The sequence below is a fragment of the Myxocyprinus asiaticus genome, chromosome 30 (genome assembly GCF_019703515.2).
Source record: "Myxocyprinus asiaticus isolate MX2 ecotype Aquarium Trade chromosome 30, UBuf_Myxa_2, whole genome shotgun sequence".
Taxonomy (NCBI): Eukaryota; Metazoa; Chordata; class Actinopteri; order Cypriniformes; family Catostomidae; genus Myxocyprinus; species Myxocyprinus asiaticus.
The window spans coordinates 2,783,829-2,797,315 of record NC_059373.1 but is presented as its reverse complement, the minus strand read 5'-3'; the positions used below and the strand labels follow the sequence as shown (position 1 = coordinate 2,797,315).

Sequence of the window (13,487 nt, the reverse complement as noted above, 5' to 3'; positions counted from 1 at the left end):
TTATCGTGACCACGAGGAGGTTACCCCATGTGACTCTACCCTCCTTAGCAACCGGGCCAATCTGGTTGCTTAGGAGACCTGGCTGGAGTCACTCAGCACGCCCTGGATTCGAACTCACAACTCCAGGGGTGATAGTCAGCGTCAATACTCGCTGAGCTACCCAGGCCCCCACTTAGTCAAAATTATTAAAAGCATTATGACTAAAATAAAAACCTGTGTGAAAATGAACATGGAACGTGTGAGACAGACCCAGCGTGTTCACGTGAGAGAGTGAACTGTAGGAAAATAAATGAATGCACGCATGAATAAATCATGTAAAAACAAATACAAGGATCAATGCATTATTTTAAGAAAAAATAATCAAAATGTTATCGTTTTGTCACATCCCTATTTTTCTACATTTATTTCCAGAAATAAAAAACATTAGAATTTAAAACGCATTTAAAACGACGCATTTGTCAGATATTTGGAATTTTGTTTCAATCAAATCAGAATTAAAGTTATTGAAGAATAAGAGTCATTTACAGAATTATAATTACAGTATTAAGAGTTATTATTCTGCATGATGGGTTTAACAAAACTAGGTCAATTTTTTCCAGTGTGCTAAGCAAAACTGGGATGTTGGTCTACATTTGTGGATAACCATTTACATCTGTTGGAAACACACGCAAACAATAAAATAACATGTGCGCTGACTCGCGTGACATGACTGGACCAGGACAGAGAGACGCTGATCCCCGAGGAAAAATCCACAGAACTATAATCTAACCTCATTGACACTCATTTGTACTCTGAGTTGAAGGTACTTAGACATTTTCACCGTAAAGTTGTCAACGTGATGCTGTTGCAAAAGAGTGTGAATTAGCTGAACAGATGGAGGGAAACAAGAGACGGCGGTAGAGAGAGACGGGCATCAGCTGCATGTTAGCTCAGGCCAAGAACCGGGTCATGGCACCAGATTCACAGATGGGCTACACTAACATCTCCCATAAACCCTGCCAGCAATAAATCCGCTGTTACAAGTTGCTTTGATGTGGAAGAACCTTTACAACCAAGAATCCGCTCAGAACAGGCTCTCGTGCTATTTTATGAGTTCTGATACTGGACTCTAATGGATTACAGACTCACCTTTGGAAAAACTCTGGATATGCCAAACAGTAAAAAACTATATATATTTTTAATCGACTAGTCGGTGGGTTGTCTGAACAATCAGTCAGTATTAGGGAAGCCCTGTCTCAATAGGCTGGTTTAAAGTCATGTGCGGCAGACACAATCAGGTAACGTTCACACAGGATGCAGTCTTGTGCTCAAAAACACCTGGATTGAGCACAACACTACTGAATGGAACACAGGGGTCTCAAATCAACACATTTTTAAAAACTGAATTATTTTTAAATTAATATATCTTAAAAGCAAAGCTAGAAAAGAAAGATGCAACAGCCGAAGACCTAGCAGTCAATGATGTGACGTGGTGTCTGGATCTATTAAGTTATTCATAAATACATAAAAATGCAATTAACACAAAACAATTACTAAATACACCTCTGCTATGATAAACATGTTTTTTTTCTGGAGCTAGTGGCTGTCTAAGTGGTAACCACCTAGAGTGTCATAAAAAAAAAGCTAAAATTATTTTTAATATAAATAATATATATAAAAATAATAGAAAAAATGGTATAAGTAGCTTGGAATAATCTTTTATTATTATTATTATTATTATTTAAATAAGCAGTGAATTTTTTTTGATTAAAATATTTTAATTATTTTAATAAAAAATATTACAAAATATTAATTAATTATTTTAATAAAAAATATTACAATATTTGTATTAATCATTAATATTTGAACAACTTTTTGTCCGCCAAATCAAAGTCATATGGTGTAACAAACATGCAGGTAGCCATTTATTTGTCGTATGACCAAATCTTATGTGTGAAGGTTTTTATTTTTCATTATCAGATATTTTGACAAAAAGGCAGTTTTTATGAAAAGGCTATTTGTTCAGGACAAATGTACTAACCCTAAGAAAACATTTAAATATTCATGAACTCAAAAATCCATAATATTTGTAAAAAAAATAAATAAAAAAAAAAACTCAACATTCAAACTTTTTTTAAATGAATGATTAAGATGGGTACACATGGGGGCCTGGGTAGCTCAGTGCTAAAAGATGCTAACTACCACCCCTGGAGTTTGCTAGTTCGCTAGTTCAAATCCCATGGCGTGCTGAGTGACTCCAGTCAGGTCTCCTAAGCAACCAAATTGGCCCGGTTGCTAGGGAGGGTAGAGTCACATGGGGTAACCTCCTCATGGTCACTATAATGTGGTTCGTTCTTGGTGGGGCGCATGGTGAGATGAGCTTGGTTGCCGCGGTGGATGGCATAAAGCCTCCACAAGCGCTATGTCTCCGTGGCAACGCGCTAAACAAGCCACGTGATAAGATGCGCGGATTGACGGTCTCAGACGTGGAGGCAACTGAGATTCGTTCTCCGCCACCTGGATTGAGGCGAATCACTATGCGACCACGAGGACTTAGAGCGCATTGGGAATTGGGCATTCCAAATTGGGAGAAAAAGGAAAAAAAAAATTGTACACATGTATATTCAAGGTGCAAGGAAATTATTTTAACACCTTTCACTCTATGGTTATGACACATGACATTTTTAAAATCATTAGACCAATTTTTTTGTACATTTTGTTAAAGGCTATACATTTTCCAAACATGTATAAAATCAACATGGACACGAAGATTACATTTCAACGAACATGACGTGTTTTAAACTAGACTTTATGAAATATCTCATTTTTATCATCTTGAAGAACCTTATTTGTCAACGACTCATAGACAAACTATTGAAAAATATTTTTTGACAGAAATAGTTTTGAAATTTAGGATTAAAAGTGGTGAATTTGTTCTCAAAGCGGTGCTTTGATGGCCGTGGCATAGGTGCGTTAAAAGGGGATGAATTTAGAAACATTTCAGGAAACATTTAGCGTGCTAACAGTTGATAGTTACTCTTAAATGGTTAAATTGTACGTCCGTAACATGCCAACGTGAATATGTCACTGGAGACACAACGTGAACTAAGCGCTCCCGTATGCTCGTGCATACCGCTGCTGACCGGAATCGATGCTTTATAGTTAAAAAGTACTTTATTGATCTTTTTCGCACCAAAAGCGGTCTAATTAACTTCACTATCGACTAGTTGGTTGATAGCTAGCTAATCGACTAGTCCTGGCACATCCCCACTGGATTCCCTCGCATCCTTTCTACGGCTCTCTGTGGGCGCCAATTATACACACAGTCCAAATGATCAATACTGTTAGCCGGTTAATCAAATCTACGTGGGAATGAGTGTAGCTGCTCTATTTATTGATGGTGTGTCCAAAGATTAAAGGATTAGTGTGACTCCATCTTGCTTTTTAGAAGGGCCGATTCTAACAGACTTCTGTCACACCTCATGTACTTGAACAGATTTTTCACACTTCTCCGTATGCAAACCTTTCATATTCACCAGTCTTGATGCTGTGGCTTCCATATGTCACACGTTGAGGACCAGGAGGCAGTGCAAAGGCCGACTCAACACTTGGCCAATGAAGGGGCCACGCAACAGTGCAACAGTGGTCCGTGTGTCTTAAACGGGGACCCAAACACCTGCTTATCAAGCTGTCGGCGGGGGGCTTCACATGTTCTCTCTCTGACGTGAAGACATACGACCTTTGAGCTTGATTGGTTGTGTAAGAATGAAGGTAGAGAGGCTGTGAAAACTGAATACAGTCTGTGTTCGGTCTGTGTTTGCCGCAACTCAATGGTGCAGACTTATCATAGTCACTCTCGAGCAGAACATCCCCATTTAGACCTGGTTTTACACGTCTCAGGACATTTCGAGCAACATGGGGGTGAGTAGATGACAACATGCACATTTTTGGGTTAACTATTCCTTCAATCCAGCAGCATGATTTCATACATGAATAACAGGCGTCACAAAGTACAAGAACTGCAAGAACGTGATGACCCACAAATCTCACTTGCACTCAGTGAACTCAGACCGACACTTGCCAAAATAACCTGATATTAATAGGGAAGCAGAGTTCTGATGCAGAATCAACCGTACTGTTTAGTCGCTATGCGAACTTGAGCACTGAATAAGAAGCTGGCGATTAAGAAGCTGGATTCAGTCTCGTCTTTTACAGCGTGTCGTGTCTCGTAAGTGTGCACTCTAAAGAATATTGACCTGCAGTGGCTCCTGAGTGATCGTGCGGCCACCAGCGCTTTAAGTTAATGACATTGCATTTACCGACATCAACAACATTCTCCATTTAAAAGCATGGCTACGGACCAGAAACGCACCGGTTGGACGTCTGTTAGAAGGACAAAACTCAAGAGCTTGCTAATTTGAATTTGAGAACTTGTACAATAAATATTTGTCAATACACAGTATGCAATTTGCTTCATTCTGTGTATTGTGTGTCCAAAGACAAGATTCACACACTCTAATTTCATGTCTCTTTTAAAATCCTTTCTGTTATTTACAGTCATTTGGTGATCAAAAAGTAAAAAATACACATTAATTCTAATCATACAACTTCTCTCTTGTTAATATGCGCTGCGCTCATTCAACCGTAAACACTTGCTTCTCTTAAAGAGACAGTACCATTTTAGAACTTGGTACACATATCAATCTAAACTCAATGTAAATCGCAGAAGAATATCTTTTTTAGTTTTCAGTTGCATGATGCTTACAAGTTGTTTACTAGCCAATGGTGATTCTTTCTCCAAAGTGTCCGTAGAGGGTTGTAACTGAATAAAACTAACCAATTTAGTGAAGTCAAATTAAAAAATTTTTGCCATCCTATTCTTCCCATTCCCTTTAGGACTGCAGATCATTCTGTATCATGACACTAATGATTTATCACTTTAATAACTACAGATAGACACAAAAGGACAATTAAGTGTAAAGTCGTCTCAGTTCAATTGTCAATTAATTCTTCACTGTGACATCACTGAACTGAATGCAACACATTGCGTCTGATAAACAATGACGGCCTATTTAACACACACACACACACACCTCGTTCCTCCCTACAGTGGGAATACTGCGAGGGGTAAGAGGAACATGCCTCATTCAGTACCCTGGGGCAAAACACACACACACACACACACACACACACACACACACACAATGCCATACAAGCTCATAACACCTGCCAAACACCCTCGGGCCAGCACTGATGACCTAACACACACTAGCACGCTGACACACATTTGCGTGCACACACACGGCACACTTCCAAGCGCAGGAAAGCAATCAGTCAAGAGTAATCCAAATATCAGGGTCACGCAGTCATACGAACACATGTACGAACACGCACAAATACAACAGATGTACAAGTAGAGAAATAATAACCACACACACACACACACACGCTCATATCAAACTGCATTTGCCCTTAATATCACAATACTGAATAACAACAACTTCAAATGCTCAGAATAGATTTGTTCTGATTAATTATCATACATAAATATGCATGCACTTGGAATGATTTTAATTATGATTACAAAGATTATAAAAAATATGCATGAAGTGTTTGATCAACATTCTGCGAATGGTCCGATGGTTAATGTGTATACATGCTGGACGAAGCAGAGCTACAATCGCATAATCTAGATCGGTTAGTCGAACTTCGTAAAAGACTGACTGGTATGATTTCAGTCAGACTAAAGCGACATAAATGACATTTTAAAAAGACAAATTATTGTTTTAGTCCAGCTGAAATAGTCCGTTTATGCACTTTAAAAGTTCAGACTAATAACAGATGCAAAATAACGCAAACTTTACGCTTCCAAACGGCATATTTATTTATTTTATTTGACATATATTGACACTTAAAGCAAAACACTTTTTGTCAGAGTTGACAAAATATGCAATAACCATTAGGTACGTACAATATATATATATATATTGGCATTGGCCAATATTAACGTTTGTAAATTATCGGTATGTGGTTGGGCAGATATTCCGGAAGGATAATTTTTTACATGGGTTACCTTGGGAATTTTGAATTGAATATTCGTAATGTGTAGTTTACATTACTTTAAGAGACGTTCATGTTTTGATCTACTGTTAAAAAAGAAAACAGGCAAAATGTTTTAGTTTTATTATATTGGCAATCTTTTATCTTAAAAAAAAAAAAATTATTCATAATCTCTAAGAGCTAAAATTTCTGTAATCAGTCAAATTTATTTTCCATTGATGATCATTTTGAACTGAACCTGCAAATTATATAGTTAGAACAATGTAATTTTTAGGTACTTTTTACATTGAAAGGCATTTTTGTAAGAAAACAAGGAAAATTAGGGCCTTGAATTTGTCATCAACCTCTTTATTCTGTTAGCTAAATTGTATATTCAAGCAAAAAATTGCCCACTTACTGTCCAGATTTTCCTTTTAGAAATTGAATTTTTGATCAAAAAAGAAATATCCATTGACGCAGATGACAGTAGATTTTTAAACTGCCGCAAGGGGAACTAAATGCCTCTATTACGCAGCAAAGCAGGTACAGTTATCAACCTATTCAATAATCTCAAAATGACCATTTTATCTAGGGATGCACCGATCCGATACCTGGATCGGTATCAGCTCCGACACTGACATTTTTACCCGGATTGGGCACGGCACAACAAGCCTGATCCAAATCCGATTACCACGTGATTTTCATTGCCGTTATCATCAAGCTCAAAGAATGACCTTTAAAGCAGCATTAAAGTGACCATAGGTCTCGTGCATTTTATTCGAAGACTCTTGAATACATACAATATCATTGTGAATCGCAAAAGTCGGTGTTTATTACAGTGCATCTGGAAAGTATTCACAGCGCTTCACTTTTTCCACATTTTGTTATGTTACAGCCTTATTCCAAAATGGATTAAATTCATTATTTTCCTCAAAATTCTACAAACAATACCCCATAATGACAACGTGAAAGAAGTTTGTTTGAAATCTTTGCAAATTTATTAAAAATAAAAAATGAAAAAACAATCACGTACATAAGTATTCACAGCCTTTGCTCAATACTTTGTTGAAGCACCTTTGGCACCAATTACAGCCTCAAGTCTTTTTGAGTATGATGCTACAAGCTTGGCACACCTATTTTTGGGCAGTTTCTCCCATTCTTCTTTGCAGGACCTCTCAAGCTCCATCAGGTTGGATGGGGAGCGTCGGTGCACAGCCATTTTCAGATCTCTCCAGAGATGTTCAATCGGGTTCAAGTCTGGGCTCTGGCTGGGCCACTCAAGGACATTCACAGAGTTGTCCCGGAGCCACTCCTTTGTTATCTTGGCTGTGTGCTTAGGGTCGTTGTCCTGTTGGAAGACGAACCTTCGCCCCAGTCTGAGGTCCAGAGCGCTCTGGAGCAGGTTTTCATCAAGGATGTCTCTGTACATTGCTGCATTCATCTTTCCCTTGATCCTGACTAGTCTCCCAGTTCCTGCTGCTGAAAAACATCCCCACAGCATGATGCTGCCACCACCATGCTTCACTGTGGGTATGGTATTGTCCAGGTGATGAGCGGTGCCTGGTTTCCTGCAGACATGACGCTTGCCATTCAGGCCAAAGGGTTCAATCTTTGTTTCATCAGACCAGAGAATTTTGTTTCTCATGGTCTGAGAGTCCTTCAGGTGCCTTTTGGCAAACTCCAGGCTTCCGTCTGGCCACTCTACCATACAGGCCTGATTGGTGGAGTGCTGCAGAGATGGTTGTTCTTCTGGAAGGTTCTCCTCTCTCCACAGAGAAACGCTGGAGCTCTGTCAGAGTGACCATTGGGTTCTTGGTCACCTCCCTGACTAAGGCCCTTCACCCCCGATCGCTCAGTTTGGCCAGGCAGCCAGCTCTAGGAAGAGTCCTGGTGGTTCCAAACTTCTCCCATTTACGGATGATGGAGGCCACTGTGCTCATTGGGACCTTCAATGCTGCAGACATTTTTCTGTACCCTTCCCCAGATTTGTGCCTTGATACAATCCTGTCTCAGAGGTCTACAGACAATTCCTTGGACTTCATGGCTTGGTTTGTGCTCTGACATGCACTGTTAACTGTGGGACCTTATATAGACAGGTGTGTGCCTTTCCAAATCATGTCCAATCAACTGAATTTACCACAGGTGGACTCCAATCAAGTTGTAGAAACATCTCAAGGATGATCAGTGGAAACAGGATGCACCTGAGCTCAATTTTGAGGCTGTGAATACTTATGTACATGTGATTTTTATTTATTTATTTATTTATTTTTTTTTTTTTAAGATTTCAAACAAACTTCTTTCACATTGTCATTATGGGGTATTGTTTGTAGAATTTTGAGGAAAATAATGAATTTAATCCATTTTGGAATAAGGCTGTAACATAACAAAATGTGGAAAAAGTGAAGCGCTGTGAATACTTTCCGGATGCACTGTAAATACATCTATAGTATGTATGCACAGTGCACCTTATTGAACGAGCCCCGCATAAGCATGTGCATTGACTCGTGATGCGCTGCTGTACTTAGCTCTCAGAGTGCGCAATATGTGAGCGCTTTACACAGTCAATGTGCACTTGCAGACTGTAGTCTGGCTTTTTTATGGCGGTTTTGGAGCAGTGGCTTCTTCCTTGCTGTGCAGCCTTTCTGGTTATGTCGATATATGACTCGTTTTACTGTAGATATAGATACTTGTCTACCTGTTTCCTCCAGCATCTTCACAAGGTCATTTGCTGTTGTTCTGGGATTGATTTGCACTTTTCGCACCAAACTACGTTCATCTCTAGGAGACAGAATGCGTCTCATTCCTGAGCGATATGATGGCTGCATGGTCCCATCTTGTTTATACTTGTGTACTATTGTTCATACAGACGAACGTGGTACCTTCAGGAGTTTGGAAATTGCTCCCAAAGATGAACCAGACTTGTGGAGGTCAACAATTTTCTTTCTGAGGTCTTGGCTGATTTCTTTAGATTTTTCCATGATGTCAAGCAAAGAGGCACTGAGTTTGAAGTGTATGTAAACTTCTGACTTCAACTGTATGCATATGCATGCATTCAGTAATTTGTTTAATTCTAAACAATATCTACTGAATATATATTATTAATTTGCCATTTATTTATTGGCATTTTGTCCAATACTGTCTATTTTCTGCCACAGTTTCACTGTCAATTTCCTGCACACCAAAAGCCTTGCACTTTGTAAACTCTATTTAGTACTATGTTTTACAAATAAAACATATTATTAGTAGTATCAAACACATGTTGGCCTACTGTTGCGCTGCATTTAGGCAAATGAACAAACAGTTGGCACATCGTAATGTTGAACGAGTGCTTAAATCCGTTTGCTGCATTTGTGAATGTGACAGAAAGCATAAACATAACTTTAGCCTACCTAGTCATTACAAATGGTGTAAAACTACATCGAATATATTCGATTATGAAACAGGGGCTATAATTTACTATCCTGTATACTGTATTTCCACTTACATTCATCTCTGCAAATTCCGTGGGATGGTGCTCACGGAGATGGTGCTTAAGTTTTAAAGTGTTTCCCCACTGAGCCAATAATTTTTTGCAACAAACTATACAGACTGGGTAACCATCAACATTAATGGTGCCTCGTGGGTCTTTAAAATACCCAAAGTAATCCCAGACAGTGGACTTCAACCGCTTTGGCGGTGTAAATAAAGGTTCAGGCTCAGACATGTCTGTATGATGTGCTCATGATGCGCAGCATTCGCGACACCTGCATGTCACCTTTAAAATTGAGTGACAGTCGAATGTAACATGAAGAAGATGCAATTTAAAGATTTATTTTATCTTGCCAAGTTTATATGATGCTGTGTAAACGTCACAGATACTGTCTTAATTAAATTGATTTGTTTTTTAGAAAAGTTCTGAATTTATATTCATGCAATAACGTCAATGAGAAGATTTCAGCGGTATGATAACCGTCAGTTTTAAAACCGAGGTATATTGTGAAACCTTGAAACCGTTACATCCCTACTCCAATAACAGTACATTTTTACACTTCTGGCAGTACAAATAAGCAACGATTCTCAAAATAAATAAATCATAAATAAAAAAATAAAAAATGTCCATTCCTTATTATCATCAATATCATTGCATGATGCATGCTTCTATCAAAAACTTCACTGAATTCTCACTATTGGGTGCATTATGATATGCAAAATGTATAACTCTACATAAAACGTTTTCTCCTAATTGTAAACCTAAACCTTCAGAAATCTGATTACCTCATTTAGACATAAGCAGAACTCATTACAATCTGTACAAATGGAAGCCTTTTGCATGGAGTGCTTCTCTTTCATCGCACACACACACACACACACACACACACACACATATACACACACACACATATACACACACACACTGTCAGGAGAGATGTGGCTAGCTCTGAGCAGCAGGAAAAGCATTTACCATGGTACAACAGTCCTTCCATTAAAGACGAGATATCCTAGTCCACCACCAGTGTTTGTAATATCCGTAAAATTAGTTTCCCCACGTACACAAACTGCCGATTGTTAAAACGCAGCTCTCTGGCACACAGTCATAGTATGGAAAGAAAAACTCAATCCCACATGCAGAGCAGTGCTCCCGGTCTGCAATGAGCACATGAGTGTTTAAGTGTGTGTGTGTGTGTGTGCAGAACGGACGGCTTCCAGAGGGAACGGGGAGGGTGGGGGGGGGGGTCTTTGTCTCTCACACGGAGCTCAAGAGAGAAAAGATGAGAAACGAGAGCTCGGGGGGGAGGGAGAGAGAGAGAGAGAGAGAGAGAGAGAGAGAGAGAGAGAGGAACATACACACACACACACACACACACACACACACACACACGTCACCAACAAAAGCATCACAGAGCCACCACTACTCAATGAAAGTGTGTGTGGCGATGTGTATGTGGCGAATCTGGTAATCAGCAGTAATGGTGAGATTCAGGTTGATCAGGTGCAGAACAAGCAATAGAACTGAACAGAACTTGTCCTGAAAAAGTATGTGAAATAGTATATTCATTTATGTTTAATAATTTGTTTGTCAGTGGGCGCCTGGGTAGCTCAGTGGTAAAGACGCTGGCTACCACCCCTGGAGTTCGCTAGTTTGCTAGTGAGTGACTCCAGCCAGGTCTCCTAAGCAACCAAATTGGCCCGGTTGCTAGGGAGGGTACAGTCACATGGAGTAACCTCCTCGTGATCACTATAATGTGGTTCGCTCTCAGTGGGGCGTGTGGTGAGTTGTGCGTGGATGCTACGGTGGATGGCGTGAAGCCTCCACACACGCTATATCGCCACGGTAACCTGCTCAACATGCCATGTTATAAGATTGATGGTCTCAGACATGGAGGCAGCTGAGATTCATCCTCCGCCACTCCGCGAGTCACTACGCCACCAAGAGTGCATTGGGAATTGGGCATTCCAAATTGGGAGAAAATGGGGAAAAAATCCACACAAAAATAATTACATAAAAATTCTATTTTCTGTATGCAACAGAAAATATAATAAAAGACACGTTATTCAATGAAAGTGGAGTGTGGGATCTCATCTTTGATGGACAAACATTACACGGAAGAAATGGTCCGTTTTAATCTCAAGTACTTTTCAACAAAACATATCGATTTTCCAGGTATTCCAGTACTTACATTTCTAAAAGCTAAATTCAAGCACTTTAAACACTTCAATGACCTGTAAACCCTGTAAAGTGTAGGAAAAAAGCAGTAGAGGTAAAATCAAGCGATAGAAATGTAAGCGTAAGCGTAGTTCTAGCGGGAGACTCGCAGCTGTACATCATCACGCCATTATCTAGTCAGCTCCTAGCCAATCATACATCAGCCATTGCTTTAAAAGCTTGCTCAAAATTTACCTCTTTGCTTCAGTGTGCCATCACAGCAACCTCCACCTCCCCACCGCCACCAGTCAAGTCCCGGCCTGCACGGGGGTAGGCTCCTCTCCCCCTGCCTCCTATCTCCGGCAGGATCTGACGGTTCGAGTAGCAATCTCATTGGACTGCCAGACGGGGCTTACGCAAAAAGAGAAAATATATCCTGTGGTTCTATATCATTTCATCAAATAAATGTCATGTCAACTTTACCAAGCCTGCGTGTCATTCTGATAGAAAGATTATGATGTTTGACGGGTCATTTCATTAATGATCACATGGACAGAAAATAATGTTGCGAATTTCGAAATATCGAGTTTTGCCTCAAAATGGTTGGACATTTTTTTGTTTCATGATACATCGAAATTCAATATATTGTCCAATCCCTAATTCCTACCATCGGAGAAATTCAAGCTTAAAATACCACCTGTTTTCAGCAGGGGGCAGTAAGCGCATCTCCAGCTGTACAAACAAACCACACTCAGACTTAAGACGAGGACGCGTTTTTGCGTTGGATCACAGCTGGACGGAGCGCAATTCCGAATGCAGGGATCTCGAGATGTTTAAAACTATGTTTAACTTGTCACAGCAACCTAAATCCTATATTTACGCAAAAGTATGCAGAACTCAATTGCAACCTTAATTGCTGTGTACTGTAGTCCAATGATAGGCTTACACTGATGAGCCAAAACATTATGACCACCTGCCTAATAGGTTGTTGGTCCTCCGTGTGCTGCCAAAACAGTGCCGACTCGCCGAGGCATGGACTCTACAAGACCGCTGATGGTGTCCTGTGGTATCTGGTACCAAGACATCAGCAGCAGATCCTTCAAGTCCTGTAAGTTGCGAGGTGGAGCCACCGTGGATCGGACTTGTTGGTCAGGCACATCCCACAGATGCTCAATTGTATTGTAATCTGGGAAATCTGGATGCCAGGGCAGCATCTTGAACTCTTCATCATGTGCCTCAAACCATTACCAAACAGTCTGTGCAGTGTGGCAGGGTGCATTATTCTGCTGAAAGAGGCCACTGCTATCAGGGAATACCACTGCCATGGGGGGGGGGGGGGGTACCTGGTCTGCAACGATGTTTAGGTACTGTAGGTGGCACGTGTCAAATTGACATCCACATGAATGTCCGAACCCAGGGTTTCCCAGCGGAACATTGCCCAGAGCATCACACTCCCTCCACCAGCTTGTCGTCTTCCCACAGTGCATCCTGGTGCCATCACTTCCCCAGGTAAACAGCGCACATGTACATGGTCATCCACATGTGTAAAAAAAAAACAGTACTCATCAGACCAGGCGAACTTCTTCCACTGCTCCAAGGTCCAGTTCTGACGCTCGTGTCCCCATCGTAGGCGCTTTCAACGGTGGTCGGGTCATCATGGGCACTCTGACCAGTCTGCGGCTATCCAGCCCCATACGCAGCAGGGTGCGATGCACCGTGTGTTGTGACACATTCCTCTCGTAACCATCATTTACATTTTCTGTGACTTGTGCCACAGTAGACCTTCTGTCGGTTTGGACCAAACGGGATAGCCTTTGTTGCCCTTTGTTACCGGTTTGTGGTTTGT

General features: G+C 40.5%; 1 protein-coding gene across 16 annotated transcripts in view; it reads right to left on the bottom strand.

Annotated features, from left to right (window-relative positions):
- Positions 1 to 13,487, bottom strand: part of LOC127420662 (focal adhesion kinase 1-like) — a 103,980-nt gene that overhangs the window by 74,296 nt on the left and 16,197 nt on the right. For 13 of the 16 annotated variants that reach the window (XM_051663091.1, XM_051663093.1, XM_051663092.1 and 10 more), the window contains exon 2: positions 11,897 to 12,052. The exons of 2 other annotated variants lie outside the window; for them this stretch is intronic. In XM_051663091.1, coding sequence (XP_051519051.1) covers positions 11,897 to 12,035 — 139 coding nt within the window. In that variant the 5' untranslated portion in view covers positions 12,036 to 12,052. Of the gene's footprint in view, positions 1 to 10,459; positions 10,497 to 11,896; positions 12,053 to 13,487 lie in introns of those variants that run through there. One more of the 16 variants, XM_051663105.1, reaches the window with a different exon arrangement.